At 35.0% G+C, this 16,429-nt stretch overlaps 2 protein-coding genes across 2 annotated transcripts in view; both read left to right on the forward strand.

The window, feature by feature from the left end:
• Positions 1 to 16,429, forward strand: part of LOC141559866 (olfactory receptor 51A7-like) — a 133,468-nt gene that overhangs the window by 55,624 nt on the left and 61,415 nt on the right. The gene's annotated exons all lie outside the window — the stretch shown is intronic.
• On the forward strand, positions 2,729 to 3,710 carry LOC141559863 (olfactory receptor 52R1-like). The gene has a single exon (XM_074297521.1). The coding sequence runs from the start codon at positions 2,742 to 2,744 to the stop codon at positions 3,708 to 3,710; it is 969 nt and encodes a 322-aa protein (XP_074153622.1). The 5' UTR covers positions 2,729 to 2,741.

Genomic DNA, 16,429 nt, shown 5'->3' on the forward strand with positions numbered 1-16,429 from the left:
GTGTTGTTCTATCCACTGCACCATCTAGCTGACCCTAGAATGAATTTTTTTAATCCCCTTTTTTTTTCCTGAATGATGATTGAAGTTGAAAAATAGAAGGACAAAAAATGATGCTTCAGATTCTAGAGGATTACCCAAGGAGTGCTATTCTCAAATATTGTCCCACATTTGTAGTTAAGCAGCATGATTTGGCACCTTGTTAAGTCAAGGTCTAGTATAGGAAAGGAGACAGGATAATATTCAAGTGATCAATGAGAAAATATATAATGTTCTTTGCAAACCTTAAAGCAATATATAACTATTAACTTAATACTCTTACTATTACTGATACTGCTGTTACTAATGCCAACACTACTACAATGACAATAGCTACAATGTCAATGTTTACAAATAACCTTTGCTGACTTGACAACATTGTGAGCTCTTCCCTTCCTGCTAATTTGTGTTGAGAAGGAGGTGAAGAGGAGGTCCTTAGGAAAAAAGGTGAGGTTAGATGAGGTATTACTCACTCTGTAGAAATCAGAATGGGTTGAGGTCATGAGAAAAAAAAAAAAAAAACTAAGCGGGGTATTTAGTTGGTGCAGTGGATAGAGCACCAGCCCTGAAGTCAGGAAGACCTCAGTTCAAATCTGTCCTCAGACACTTAATACTTCCTAAATGTGTGGTCCTGGGCAAGTCCCTTAACCCCAAATTGCCTCAGCTAAGAAAAAAGAAAAAGAAATAAAATAAGCTATTTGAAATGGTACCTAAGAGGTTGAAATGTAGCAGACATAGAAGAACTTGATAAGGAGTCTGTATTTGTAATTATTATTAGAGATACTTTTCAGGGCATGGCTGAAAGAACATGGATATTGTGATTTCTGGGGAGCTGTCTGCTAAGAGGCTTCATTTAAGGACAGAAACATGTCAAATTTGACCTCCAGGAAGCTGTCCAGGATTGATTCTCCTGCAGAGTTTTGTCCAGAGCTTATAACTCCAAATCTTACTAACTGTCCAAAATAACATGCTGTGATTTAAAACTATAAAATCTATTTTGGTTACTAAACAGAATTTTTAGGAGGACTTTTCTCAATGTGAGTTTTCTATAATAAAATCATACACATTTCAGGATTGATGCTGGTTTGGAAAAAAGGAATGCTGAGTCTTTTGTCTTGATGTGATGGGTAATTTGGATTTGTAGTCAGAAGGTTGGATTTGAATCTTTTCTGTTTCATTTGCTTGCTAACTGTATGCTCTTTGGCAAATCAATTTAACTTTTTAACCTCAATTTTCTCATTTGGATAATGGGGAGTTTAGACTAGATGTTATCTAAAATCTCTTCTAATTTTATGATAATAGAATCACTCAGCAAAACGTCCAAAGACTTTGATTCTAGAAACATATCCTTAAAGCAGAAATTTTAGTAAAAGCAAGTGTCTGATCTTTCTCAAATTATCTTCACATATTCTCTATTCTTAATACAAGGACTCATATAGAATAGTTTTCCAAAGGACAAAATTAGTTGGAAATTACAAAGAAGAGAGTTTAACATTGATATTAGGGACAATATAACTTCCTTACAATCAATCTGTATAAAAATGGAATGGGCATCTTGGGAGGATGTGGGGTCCTCTTTATAGAAGATATGTAGAGAAAGAGTAGATGGCCAATTGTTGGACATATCGCAATGAGGATTACTTTTCAGGTAAAGTATCAGAGAAGATAGCTACTAGATTCTCTTCGAATTCTAAAAATGTGTAACCTTTGGGAACAAAATATGCTTGGGGAAAACAAGATCTATTTCTAGACGAGAAAAAACCCTTGAATCATATTTTACAAGAAGAATATGAATTTATGAAAGGAAACTTGTAAGAAAATAGTCAAGAAATCTAGAGGTAAAAAGAATATGCCTTGCAAAACCAAAGGACAACTTTCACATTTTATCAGTTCTGCTATCTTCTCTACTCTGTTGTCATTCTCTGAGTTGTCACCAATCCTTATTAAAACAATGTGCTTATTTTTCATCTCGAATTTTTTTTTTTTGTAATTTATTATTATTTACAAAGATCATTGAAACAATGCAAAGGAACCAAACACCACTGACTTTTTTTTTTTTTTTTTTTTTCTGTCAAAGGCAGGAAAAAATAAATCTTTTGATAAAATTGTAGGGAAAGGGTTAGATTTTTAAAAGTGGAGGGTTTAATTTTACAGTGACATTTGATGGCAATATTTTATATGTTTGTATTTGTATATGTAACTTACTTTCTTTCTTTTTGCTGAGGCAATTGGGGTTAAGTGACTTCCTTAGGGTCACAAAGCTAGAAAGTGTTAAATGTCTGAGGTCTAATTTGAACTCAGATCCTCCTGACTTCAGGTGCTCTATCCACTGTGCCACCTAGCTGCCTGTAGATTTAACTTTCAAGATGAAATAAAAGAGCAAAAAAAATTCAATAATAATTAATTATCTACTAAGTGATATCCATGGCTTGATCATACTTACATGATCTAATAGGCAAAATTTCTTTTATTTTCTATACCTTTTAAAATTCTTTTTTAAGAGGAAAAATAACTTTATTGAACAGGTAAATTTATTCTCCAGAGCATTCAGTTTTCTTACCACTCCATTTTCTTTGAATGTCTTCAATTTGTTAATGTTTCCATAGAATCTTATCATTTTTAAAATGTATAATAAATACTCATTTTTAGTTGGTTTGATGAGAATTTTTTTTTCCCTATAGGGAGAGAGAATTCCTTTGCCAAGTATGACATGCAGAAAGGATCCCATCATGTTAACATCTGGGAACAACTCTTTCCATCCTCCTTTTTTCATCCTGCTTGGAATTCCAGGGTTGGAAAAAGCCCAGTTTTGGATTGCCTTCCCATTTTGTGCCATGTATGCTATGGCCTTGGTGGGAAATATCACCATTCTTCATGTGATCCGTACTGACCACACCCTCCATGAGCCCATGTACCTCTTCCTGGCCATGCTGGCTTTTACTGACTTAGTTCTGTCCTCTTCCACTCTTCCCAAGATGCTGGGAATCTTCTGGTTTGATTCTTGTGAGATTGAGTATCATGCCTGCCTTACTCAGGTTTTCTTCATTCATACTTTCTCTTCTGTGGAGTCAGGGATTCTGATGGCAATGGCCCTGGATCGTTATGTGGCCATCTGCTTTCCATTACGCCATTCAACTATTTTATCTACCTCAGTAGTAGCTAAATTAGGTATAGCAGTGATGGTAAGAGGTGTGTTGTGGGTGAGCCCCTTTTGTTTTATGGTCACCTGGAAGCCCTTTTGCTCTAATAGAATCATCCCCCAGTCATACTGTGAGCACATGGCTGTACTAAAGCTTGTATGTGCAGACACTAGAACAAACCGTGGATATGGGCTTTTTGTAGCTTTTTCTGTGGTTGGCTTTGACATCATAATCATTGCTGTATCTTATATCATGATTTTACAGACTGTATTACGGCTGCCATCAGGAGATGCCCGACTCAAGGCATTTGGCACATGTGCTTCACATATCTGTGTTATCCTGGCCTTGTACATACCTGCCCTCTTCACTTTTCTTTCCCATCGTTTTGGGCATCATGTACCCCGAGCAGTCCATGTAATGTTGGCTAATGTCTACCTCCTGGTTCCTCCAATGCTCAATCCCATAATCTATGGGGTGAAAACCAAACAGATTCGGGATAGAGTAGTAAATACCTTTTGCCAGAAGATTCCTTGAGACATAGGCTAATAGATTTCCATACTGTTCAATTAACCCAGATGAAGTCATGAGAGTAACCCAAATGAAAACCTAAGCTTTAATTCAACATGGTTTCCAGAGCCATCTTGGTTTTCATTGTATCTGAGGTGATTACATCCTTGTAACAGGCTAGGGAAATAGTGCTACAGATGTTAATCTTACAGAGAAGAAAACAAGAATCATTATTCTGAGCCTGGACAATTGGATAAATCTGTTCTAAAACCATTATAAAATTTTTCTGATTTGTATATAAATATTGTGTTGTAATAAAGAGCCTGTAAATGAAGACATTATAAATTTGAACTGTTGTTAAGGGGAGTTTTCATTTAAATGAAATTATATTTGATTAATATGAGAGAAATTTTACAATTTTATCAAATGAGAAACTAATAACCAAGAAGGCTCCTGGGTTTGAATTAATACTCAATGGGACAATTCCATTTCTTTAATATCACAATGATGAATGGTAATATTACACAGTTAATAAAGTGCTGAACTTGAACTGCAAAGATCTATATTCAAATTCTACCTCTCATATTTATTAGTTATATGTCCCTGGATAAGTAACTGAACCTCAGAATCTCTCAACCAGTTCTTTGATAATTATTTGTTAAAGTATCAGATATGTTGTGATACATGACAAGAGTTCACACTGATACAATTACAAATATTTTGAGTAATTCTATGATGCTAGTCTGTGATACCTCTCTTTGTCTCTGATGTTTGAAAGGAAGAATATCTCTGTATTTTTTGGGGTGGGTGTATGTGACTATATTCAGCAGTCTATTATGAAAGGTGGTAGAAATAATTAGAAATATGATCAGAACATTATTAAACAGAATATTCTTTGACAGAGATTTTAAAACTAGTTCTATATTTCAAAAATATCAAAAAAGAGGGAAATGATATACCCATACAAATTTTTTTATAGCAGTTCTTTTTTGTGTTAACAAAAACTAAAGGAGTGCCTATCTGTTGGGAAATGGTGATAAACAAGATATGGCAATGAATGTTACGAAATGTTCTTGTGTTATAACACACCATGAAAGGAATGGGTTTTTAAGTTACTGGGGAATCCATACACTGATGCAAAACGAGGTGCATGTAATCAAGAAAACAATTCCATTAATTTTCTAGTCATCTATCTCTTCTCTTTGTTTCCCTCTGCCTCCTTCCCTTCCTCCAACTCTCTCTTCTCCCCTACCCTCTCTCTCTCTCTCTCTCTCTCTCTCTCTCTCTCTCTCTCTCTCTCTCTCTCTTCTGCTAATCCCACTTAGATTATTCTCTTTTTAAGGTGTTATTTTTTTATTCTGTGTGTGTGTGACTCCAAGCTATTCATTTTTTTTTTCATGATTTTCTTACATCCCTTTCATTTCTCTTTCCAATTTTTAAAACTATTCTTTCTTGATTTTAAAAATTCTTTTTGAACTCTTCTGTGGTCTAAGACCAATTCATATTTTTTCTTTAAGGCTTTGGATATGAGTTTTGACTTCGCTATTTTTTTGTATGTTTTGATATTTTTTTTCACCATAATAACTTTTTATGTCAGGATTTTTTTTCCTGTTATTTACCCATTTATCTATCTACCTTATTTCCTAACTTTTAACTATTTGCTAAAGTGGGACTCTGTTTTAGGGTAGAAGGTACACTGTTTCAATGTTCAGTGATTTTGTGCAGCTATTTTCAAAGATACTTCTTAGGACCTGTAAGATTTCAACTCTTCCCAAGGTGATATGATGTAAGAAGAGATGTTTACTATTGTCCTGGCCTATGCTTCCAGGAGAGCATTTGGTTCAGAGTCAGAATGAGAACATTTGCATAGGATTCACTTTAAATCAAAACTTTATTTGGCTAAAGCAGGCAGACTAAATAGCATGGATCATTAATTGGCAATTAGGGTCAGGAGGGAAAAAAACCTTCTAAATTATAATTTTGGCTCTAAGCCATGTTAGGAATACTAAGGTTGCTAAAAATAGGATCCAGCTTAGCCATAGGATTTATTAAAAACAATTAATCAAAACAGCAACTTGGCTACTTGAATTCACAGAATAGTTTACAAGGCAAGTGTTCCTTCTATGATCCCAGCAAACTTAACATATTTATTTTAGCGATTTTAGAAAATTTTATGTTAATAATTTTCATAAGCTATTCTAAGGCCCAAGATTAGGGTCCTGCATGTCCTTTATACTTTGGTTTGTGAGTGACCACATGCACTCTTTTCTAGACCTTTCTAAAGTCAACTTGTTTATAATTTTTTATAGAACAGTTATATTCCATGATGTTCATGTAATATAACATTCCCCAATTGTTTGGATTTATTCATTTTCCAATTCTATGCCACTTCAAAAAGATAGACTCTTTTTTTGAAAATGGCTTTTAGGTAGGCAAATAATTTTTAAATTATTGCTCCTGGATATATTTTCCAGGTCCATTGTTTTTCCAATGAAACATTTCATATTTTTCCTATTTTTTTATTCTTTTGAATTTATTTTATTACATCTTGATTTCTGATAGTCATTAGCTTTCATTTGTTCAATTCTAATTTTGAAGGAATTATTTACCTCAGTGAGCTTTTGTACTTTCTTTCCCATTTGGCCTATTTTGCCTTTTAAGGCATTCTTTTCATTAGCTTTTTGTATTTCCTTTTGCACCACCTTTAATTCTCTTGCCAATTTTCCCCCTGCCTCTCTTATTTAATTTTCAAAATCTCTTTTGAGGTTTTTCCATGGCCCGAGCCTAATTCTTATTTTTCTTGGAAGCTTTGGATAAAGGAGCTTTGACTTTATTATCTTCTTATGAGTGTGTATTTTGATCTTTCTTGTCACTATGTTAACTTTCTATGATCAGAATTTTTTTTTTTTTTTCTGTTTTCTCATTTCTCCAAACTATTACTTGGATTTCAATGTTGTTTTTGGTGTTTCTATATTTAGATCTCTAGAAACCATCAGTACTATTGCTAATTCAGAGCTCCAAGGTCTTTTACTGCTTTACTGGCACTGAGCCTCATAGTAGGGTCAAGGCTGGGGGCAGGTTGGGGCTGGAGTTGTGCTGGCATGGCCTTTGCTGGAACTGTGCACTGGATTCCCACCCTGGTGGGAAAAAGAATTTTGAAAACTCAAATAAGTTCCTACCTTCTCTCCTCTATCTTAGTTCTACCTCCCTTAAAATTCTTTCCCATAAATAAAAATAAGTCTAAACAACTAGAGAAATATTACTTTAATAAAACAAGCCAATATAAAAAATGACAATTCTACCTAAATTAACTTCAGTGACATTTAATAATCAAACTACCAAAAATTATTTTATAAAGCTAGCAAAAAAACAATACAATTCATCTGGAAGGACAAAAAGTCAAAAATATTAAATTAATTGAGAAAAAAAACTGTAAAGGAGGATTATTTAACAGTATCAGATTCAACATTGAAATCATCATTAAAAATCTGGTAGCTAAGAAATGGAGTTTTGAATCAGTGTAATAGAAAATGTATACAATAAACAGTAGCAAATGACCATAATATCTAGTGTCAGATAAATCCAAAGACCAAAACTTTGGAGGCAAGAAGTCTCTATTCACAACAATTTCTGGGGAAATTAAATAGCAATATGGCAGAAACTAGACAATGATTACCATGTAACTATATATATACTAAGATAACTTTAAAATGGCATATAGTTTAAACACGAAGGGTGATAGCATAAGTCCAATTAGGGGAGTGTAAACATTTTTGCCTTTAGATCTATAGATATGTGAAAAATTTGTGACCAAATGAGAGAAATACTAAAATAGGTAACTTTGATTATTTTAAATTTAAAATGTTTTGCACAAACAAACCAATGCAGCTAACATTAGAAGGGAAAGTAGGAAATAGGGGAAATTTTATAGTACTTCTGATAAAGGCTGCATTTCACAAATATAGAGGAAGTGAGTCAAATTTTCTATGGAAAAATGGTCATAGGATATGAATAGACAGTTTTCAGAAGAAGAAATAAAACTATCAATAGTCATATAAAAGAACACTTTAGAAGATGGCATCTCTATCTGAGTTCCTCCTCATATTCTTTGGATCTGGTGATCAAGCTTCTGAATTGATTTTGGTGTGAAAGACAGAGCAGGAAGCTAGGGCAATGAGTAGGGTTGGGAAGCCAAGGCATTGCAATGTCTATGAACCAGGGAATCTACCATGAGGCTCTTAGGCTATTTTTGTCATGGTTACAAGTTAGTGGTTCAGCAGATTAGCTGTGAGACATTAAAAACAAATACAAAAGACAAATAATGAGCCTCTGAACCCCAGAATAACATGGGGCCTGGCGACATCTACCCAGCACTAGAAGTCAGTCAGTGCACCATCCCTAGAGTAAACTAAAGTGGATGTTGCCCCTTTATCTTAAGAGCAGACCTCAATTTAAAAAAAAAAAAATGAGCAAAAAAAAGCAAAAAACTCTATCCAGAGACAGCTTTTATAGAGAAAGAGAAGAACAGATCTCAAACCCTGAGGATCCTAAAGACAAATCATCACCAGATAAAGGCCCAAAGGGTTACATGAGTTGGTCCTCATTTCACAAGGCTCTCTTGGAAGACTTCAAAAAGAACTTAAAAGAGAGTTAGAAGAAAAACAGGGAAAGGCAATGAGAACTTGACAAGACAGTTTAGAAAAGGAAAAATAGAAGTTATCTGAAGAAAACTTGTTTAAAAATAGGTTTGATGAAAGGGGAAAAGCATATAACTCCTTATAAACAGATCTGACAAAATGGAAAAAGCATATAACGCCTTACAAAATAGATATGAAAAAGAAACCAGTTCATTGAAAACCAGAAAACTATGATGAAAAAAAGAACATAGGCATCATCTTTCAGGAAATCATTAAGGAAAACTGCCCTGATATCCTACAACTAGAGAATAAAACAGCAATTAAAAGAATTCACTGGTCACCTCCTGAAAGAGATCCCAAAATGAAAACTTCAAGGAGCATGGTAGCTAAATTCCAGAATAATCAAATAAATGAGAAAATTTTGCAAGCAACCAACCACAAGGAAATAATTCAAATATCAAGGAGCCACAAAGCATTACCTAGGACTTGCAGCTTCCACTTTAAAGAATGGAAGGGCATGGAATCTGATATTCTGAAAGGCAAAGGAACTTGGATTGCAGACAAGAATCAACTATTCAGCAAAATTGAGCATCATCTTTCAGAGGAAAAGATGGTCATTCAATGAAACAGGTAAATTTCATTTATTTCTGATGAAAAGACCAGAGCTGAAGAGAAAATTTGATCTTCAAATATAGAATTCAAGAGAAGCATAAAAAGGTAAAAAAAGGAAACTTTCTTTTAAAAGTTAAAAAGCTGGGGCAGCTAAATAGCACAGTGATTAGAGCACTAGCCCTGAAGTCAGGAGGAACTGAGTTCAAATATAGTCTCAAACATTTAACATTTCCTAGCTGTGTGACCTTAGGCAAATCACATAATCTCAATTGCTGCAGGGGAAAAAAAAAAAAGTTAAAAAGCTTGTATCTTCCATATATAGGAAGATGATATGTTTAAGTTCTGAGATCTCTATCTCTGTTATGGGTAGAGTGCAGGTATAATTTGATTTTACTATGGTGATATAAAAAAGAAACTAAAGGAGAAAAGGGAATTCTACTGGAAGAAGAAAATTGAGTTAAAACAGTAAATTACATCTCATGAAGAAGCAAAAAAGATCTATAACAATTGAGGGAAAGGAGGGGGAATGAGCATTGTGTGGATCTTACTGTCATCATATTTGCCTCAAAGAGAGAATATCAGACACATTTACCTTCACAGAGACGCTTGTTTCACTCTATAGGGAAGTAGAATCAGGAAGGAGGCTGGAGAGGGAAAAAGGGGGAGGATAATAGAAGGGAGAATATAAGTAGAAGAGGAAAGGTATAAGAAAGGAGGAGGGGCTGTAAAAGGGGAGAGCTGTTTGAGGGAGGGCATAGTCAGAAACAAAATACTGGGGAGGAGGGAAATGGGGAAAGGAAAGAGAAAAATATAATTAGGGGTAAACAAGCTAGAAGGAAATAAAGAGTTAGTCTTTTGATCTGTGAATGTGAATGGAATGAACTCCCCCATAAAATAGAAGTAGGGAGCAGACTGGATTAAAAGTCAGAATCCTACAATTTGTTGTTTACAAGAAACTGTTTAAAGGAGAGTGATACTTTCAGAGTAAAGGGAAAAGGCTAGAGCAAAATTTATTATACTTCAGCTGAAGTAGAAAGAGCAGGGGTAACAATCCTGGTCTATGACAAAGCAAAAGCAAAAGTAGATCTAATTTAAAAAGAAAGAAAACTACATCCTATTTATTTTGATTTTTTAAATTTTGGTTTTTATTATTTTTTTTTTAAATTTAATTAATTTATTTATTTAATTAATTTTTACAAAAATTTTATGTATAGGTAATTTCCCAACATTGACAATTGCAAAACCTTTTGTTTTAACTTTTCCCCTCCTTCCCCCCCATCCTTTCCCCCAGATGGCAGGTTGGCCAATATATATTAAATATGTTAAAGTATAAGTTAAATACAATATATGTATACATGTCCAAACAGTTATTTTGCTCTACAAAAAGAATTGGACTTTGAAACAGTGTGTAATTAGCCTGTGAAGGAAATAAAAAATGTAGGCAGACAAAAATATAGGGATTGGGAATTCTAGTGTAGTGCCCAAATTCCCCTTGTTACCAGATTTTTTAGGTAATGCTAGTGCTGTAATCAAGCTAATTATAAGTAATATAGGAAATAGTAGTCCACTAATGAGAATCATAGAAGGAAATGTTGTTCCTGCATGAGTGCTGTGCACATTTGATCTCAGTGCTGTGGCTTTGCCAGTCAGCTTAGAGATTGTGGCTCCCAACATTAAACAGTAAAATAAAACCTAAAGAAAATAAGATAAAGTGTTATACAGTCAAGCAAGATATTTTTGATGTCTCCCTTTATCTTATCATAAACTCCCGTCAATATTCTTCTTGAAGTACTCTGGGACTTAGAACTTGGCAGAGAAGTAACCTAAGTACAAGAAGAATTTGATACAATTATGTTTTATTATTTCTTTTTAAAATACAATACAATATTGAATATAGAGATCCCAGTTTAGAAATCTAAAAGCTATAAGTTTCAGTGGTCCTCAAACTTTTTAAATAGGGGGCCAGTTCACTGTCCCTTAGACTGTTGGAGAGCCGGATTATAGTAAAAACAAAAACTCACACTCTCTTTCCGACCTTCAGCCCATTTTCCATAACCCATCGGCTGCATAAACGTCCTCCGGGGGAGCATCTGGCCTGTGGGACATAGTTTGAGAACCCCTGATTATTACAAACCATCCATTATCAAGGAATAGCTATCACAATTGTACAAAAGAAAAGATATAAAGAAATAATTAGAAGGAAAACAAAATCCAGCAAAATGTATATATATTAAGCAATCAAAGGGAATTGAAAGATGAAAGAAAATCAAGGAAATAAGTGTAGATACCATAAAGTTCTTGAACAATCCTCATGTATAATCTCTAAATCAATATCTGCAATGAATCTAATCTGGGAAATTCCCAATCCTTATGCAATCACCCTTGATATTGAAAGTAACAATTTGGATTCTGAGATTTAAAACATAATTTTAATTCATCATTTTAAGGAAGACTTTTTTTTTTTTATCATTCTGATCTGTGATATTCCGTTAGATTTCACATAACATTTTTTTTTTTTTTTTTTTTTTTTGGGTAATCTCTAGTGCTCTTATACATTTGTGTTGCAGCATCAATGTTGCTACTTTATCTCCTTAGTAGACTGTATGCTCTTTGAGGGCAGAGTTTGGTCATTATACAAATTTGATATCTCTATTAGTTAGATCTCTTATCCATTTATTTGTTGCTATTGTTGTTATGTCTGTTTCTTGGTGACTCCCACACCCCTAAGGAATATTTACGTTTTGAATCTAGTCATTTTGTTCATTGTAGTCTTTTCAACATTTCTGTTATAATTACTGATAATGTTATAGAAGAGCAATTTCTAGTACCAAATGATGTGATTGAGCTTCAGCACCAAATGAGTAGATTGAGGTTGGCACCAAAGTTAGGATTTGGTCATGTGAAGAATTCACAATGGCTATTCTCTTAGGCAAAAGATTGATTTATTTAGGAGAAGTTATAGGCAAAATGAAGAGATACAATAGTTAGCAAGGAAAAGGGTTTTAATAATTAATGGTGGAATAGACTAGTTCCCTAGTGGAAATTATATTTAGTTAGGAGAAACGAACACTTCTGGAGATTGGACTATGCCCTAAGGAGACTAGCTAAATCCTAATAGGAATTTAGCACACTAAAAGAATTAATTAGCTATAAAAAAGGAGAAAGACACCAGGAGACAGTTCCTGGTGGACTATTTATAGGGGAACTTATGGACAGATTTATATGGGAATTTTAACTTCAAAGGCTTCACATAGCAAGTAAGGCTACCTGTGACCTCCAGAGAAGGTTTAATTATGAGGCCAAACATCCCCATTAAGTACCCTTTCCTATTTCCCACAGGGAGCAATCCATCTATACTTTAGTCTTTCTCCGTCAATGCACCCCAGCTACTGAGGATTTCATCAGTAATGCTATGTTATTTTAATTGCAACTTAATCTAAACTTGTTCTGACCCCTAGATTTCCACTAACATACTTCTAACCAACTGGCTCCTGAAGGTGTTAAGCAATCTTATGACTTCAAATGTAGAGAATAAAATCCAGCACCCTCTTCCTTCTCTAAGTGACAATTTATTAACAAGGGTAGGTATGGCTATTAACAAGATGGATCAGATTGGCCTTCTAAGTTATTGATTCCAATTAACTCAAGTTAATTGACTCCAAAGAGGGTCTTTTTATGGAGTGAAGGAAAGGAATTCTAGATAGTTAGGGAACATCACAATTGGCTTTAGGTGGGAAAGGTAGATTGACCTTCAGGATTGACACACCATGTCCTTCTGACAATTAAGAAACAAGTAAATGTTTCCCAGTCTAGAAGCAATAACTATATAGCACTACTTTCTTTCAACCATGCTGTTAAGTCAGTTGAGAACAGAATGGAGTGCATTTTTTGAATAGATGAATCCAAGAAAATACAGCTAATTCTAAAAATCAATGCCACATAAATATTAATTACATTAAAAATTAATATAATAGAAATCAAAGGTAATGTTAATTTGTATAGCTTACATAGGCCGTAAAAACCCTTCCTGAAAATTTCACAGATTCATAGCTAAAAGGGAATTTAGGTGTAATATAATTCAACTCTCATTTTAAAAATGGGAAAATCAAAAGCAGAAATTTTATTGTGACTCTTGTAAGTCTACAAGATGGTAGTGCAAAAACGCAAATCTATATCAGGTCTTCTTCCTCCAGATCCTGTGTTCCTTCATTGATTAACTGCTTAATTTCTTTCTAACTTTCTGGATTCTAAATCCCAAAGAGACCCTGAAGGTTCTCATAGTCAGCATCTATGAAACAGGTGTCCTGTGTATTGTATTGAAAAGAACCAAATTAATTCAAAGGATAGCAGCAGCCTGGTGTAGTTTATCCTCACAAATTTCAGAACTCTAAAATTTTCTTTCAGTCAACACAAGTATAGAGGCAACAATCACATAACTATATCACACCATTACTTAAAAGATCTAAGCTCCCATTAGTTTAGAAAATTATTTGGGTCACATCTTTTCTGGTACTTGAACACATACATTATAAGGAGTGTTTAAGGTACATAAATGATTTTCTCAGGGTTACAGATATATCTACCTTTATCCTATATTAGTAACTCCTAATTCCTCCTTCCATGATACCCCCTGTTGGGCCTTGATAAATCCTAAAATGCCCAATAACTGACCTACCACACCACAAAGCAAATTCCTGCCCCCTTTTCCACCTTTACCTTCCCATTCATTTCCAGAGCCTCCAAGTTTCAGAGAATATGTTCTCTGGGGGTCTCTAGTCCCCATCTTTTTACTTTCTTTCTACTATCTCTTTCCAAATGTGGTAGAATAAACCAGAGCTTCTTATCCTTTTCCCTCTGGAGACTCCTTTTCTCTGGAATAAATTTTACATGAGTCTGGGTATATAGATATACAAGGCAAACATTTATTAGTAAATCATTATTTCATAACCACTACATTTAATTGTGAGATGATATATGGACTTGAGAAGTATATTTTAAGGAAACTTGCAAACTTAGAAAGGAGAGGATTGACTATGGACAAAATCATCCAGGAAGTTAAGCGGCTGAGAGATTCCTGGTCTAAGCAAGTTAATTTCAGCAAGTTCTTCCAGAAGAACGAAGATGTATAAATCGCGCAGGACCGGTGTGATGGCAAAAACATGAAAGCCTCTTGAGGGACGGAATTTCTGAATCATCTCAGACAAACATTGCAAAATGCTCAGCCGAAGTCCAGGGGCCACCACTTTCAAGATTACCAAGATATCTTTCAGAGGATCTATCTCTGAGTCTACATCTTCTAAGGATTGAAGCAGATTCTGTACATAAATTTTCAGGGTCACCAGCTGTAGCTTGACGAGCAAAGGCTGCAATTGGCTGAGGGAGGCTCTGAGATCATGCAGGATCTCCTTAAAATTCCCCAAAGCAATGATGTCTTGCTGTTGTAGGGACTGCTGTTCCTCCAAAGAAATCAGGGGAATTGTGATCAGCATTTCTTGATGAATGTCATGCAGAAATTCCAAATAATCCAAAAAGTCTTCTTCTTTCAGTGCCATCAAACTCTCCTGCAGAGCTTGAAGCTTCTCTCTCAAGGTCATTCTCAAGTTCTCTCCTTGTTCTTTGTTTTATACTTTTTTCCTGTAACTGCTCCTTCTGCTCCTCCTCCACTTTCCCTGTTTCCTCCTTCCAGATAATCGGATAGAATTTCGTGGGCTCAGTTCCTGGAATCAGAATGAGATTGGTCTTCTCAAAAGGAGACAATTCTTAGAGATAAAGTGGGCAGGCCTTTGGAGCTCAGCCAATGAAAGGCAGATTGGCTTAAGGTCCCCTCCTCTACTGCTGAGTTCTTACCACCCAGAAAATGCCTTCAGTATCCACAACATGCCCCACCTTTTCCTGTTCATGCCCTCCCTCCCCCTTAGCCAATTAGCACAAAACCTAGAGGCTGAACAAAAGGGATTGTTGTTATGCCATGCTCAGGGCACAGCTTCCTAGCTAAAACTTAGTTCTCACAAGGTCAGTGGAAGTCTACAGCTAAGTTTATTTTGGGATTTTGTCTCCTACTACATTGTAGTGAGTATTGGATGAGTGTTTAGTATCCACAGTTTTTGGAAATTTAAATTAGAAAAATTCAAAGAAAAGAAACTTATTTAAGAAAAAAAAAAGGAAATTGAATCTAAGGTTAGAAAAAAGGGAAAATTAAAAAAAAAGAAGGGAAAATAAAAAGTTATGTAAGGAAGTTATAAATTAGAATAAGAAACACAAGATAAAATGTAATCAGGGGTGTGGACTCTAAACACAAAAGTGGAGGGAGGATGTTATCTGAGGTTTAGCATCCGGACTCAGGAAGATATAATCCTAAGTATGGACTCGGAATACTCAAATGGAGAGAAGATGTAATTAGGAGTGTGGAGACTCACCTGGGGAAATTAGGCTCTTCACATAGATTCTAACCTTTGGAGTACCCAGTGAATGGAAAATCTGGAGAGGGACTTGAGTTTTTTGAGTGACAGAGGAATAAAAGACTTGTTTACTGATTGCATGCCTGCCTATTCCTATGACTCTTGCTCCTGTAGTTGTGTAAGGAAATGGACTTTTAACTTCACCCACCTGAGGACAATAGTTATTTCTCAGCTGATTGAGTTCAAAATGCTTCCTGCTCTCCCCTATATGATGCACATTCTGCCCTGTGCTTCATGCTTGCCCATATCATCAAATGCAACCAGAGATCATCTCTTCTGTCATGAGACAGCTTCTCCTATTTCTCCTTTAAAAAAAAAAAAAAATTCAATTTTGGCAGGATACAGGCTCTACACAATGACTTGTCCAGATTCAAAATCTCAAAAAGACACTTCAAAGAGTTTCCTTCTAAAAAGACTTTTATACCAGTCAAGGTCAACTTCAGGTCCTACATTTCAAGAGCAGTAGGCAAGATTTCACATTTGAAAAGAATACTGAGCTGGATAATCTCTCAACACAAATAAATTGATTATTTGTGACTGACAATAGAGAAAGAGAGGAAAACACAAACTTCAGATATGACTTGATCACATTGTCTTACTGACATCAGCTTCCAGTGAACCTGCTAGAGACCAAAGCAGTGGAATACACCTTTGAAAATTGAAAAGAATAAAAGACAAGAAACAAACAAATAATAATCTGTCTAAAAATTATACTCCCTTAGAAAAGGAATGAAAAGGGAAAGAAATTAGGAAGGAAAAAAAGGAAAGAAGGGAGGGAGAAAGACAGAAGATGGAAGAAAGAAGAAAGGAAGGAATGAAGGAAGGGAGGGAGGAAGAAAAGGAGGAAGGGAGAAAAGGAAGAAATGGAAGGGAATAAAACAAAAGAAATTATACATTTTACACAGCAATAGCAAAATTATGTGATGATCAGTTCTGACTGAAGTGTCTCTTTTCAACAGTGAGATGATTCAGCCCAGTTCCAATGGTCTTGTGATGAAGAGAGCCATCTGCATCTAGAGAAAGGACTGTGGGAACTGAA

Source organism: Sminthopsis crassicaudata, chromosome 3, assembly GCF_048593235.1.
Source record: "Sminthopsis crassicaudata isolate SCR6 chromosome 3, ASM4859323v1, whole genome shotgun sequence".
NCBI lineage: Eukaryota > Metazoa > Chordata > Mammalia > Dasyuromorphia > Dasyuridae > Sminthopsis > Sminthopsis crassicaudata.

What these genes read in the sequence shown, in the direction of transcription:
- LOC141559863 (XM_074297521.1), top strand. Translation starts at nt 2,742, where the DNA reads ATGACATGCAGAAAGGATCCCATCATGTTAACATCTGGGAACAACTCT.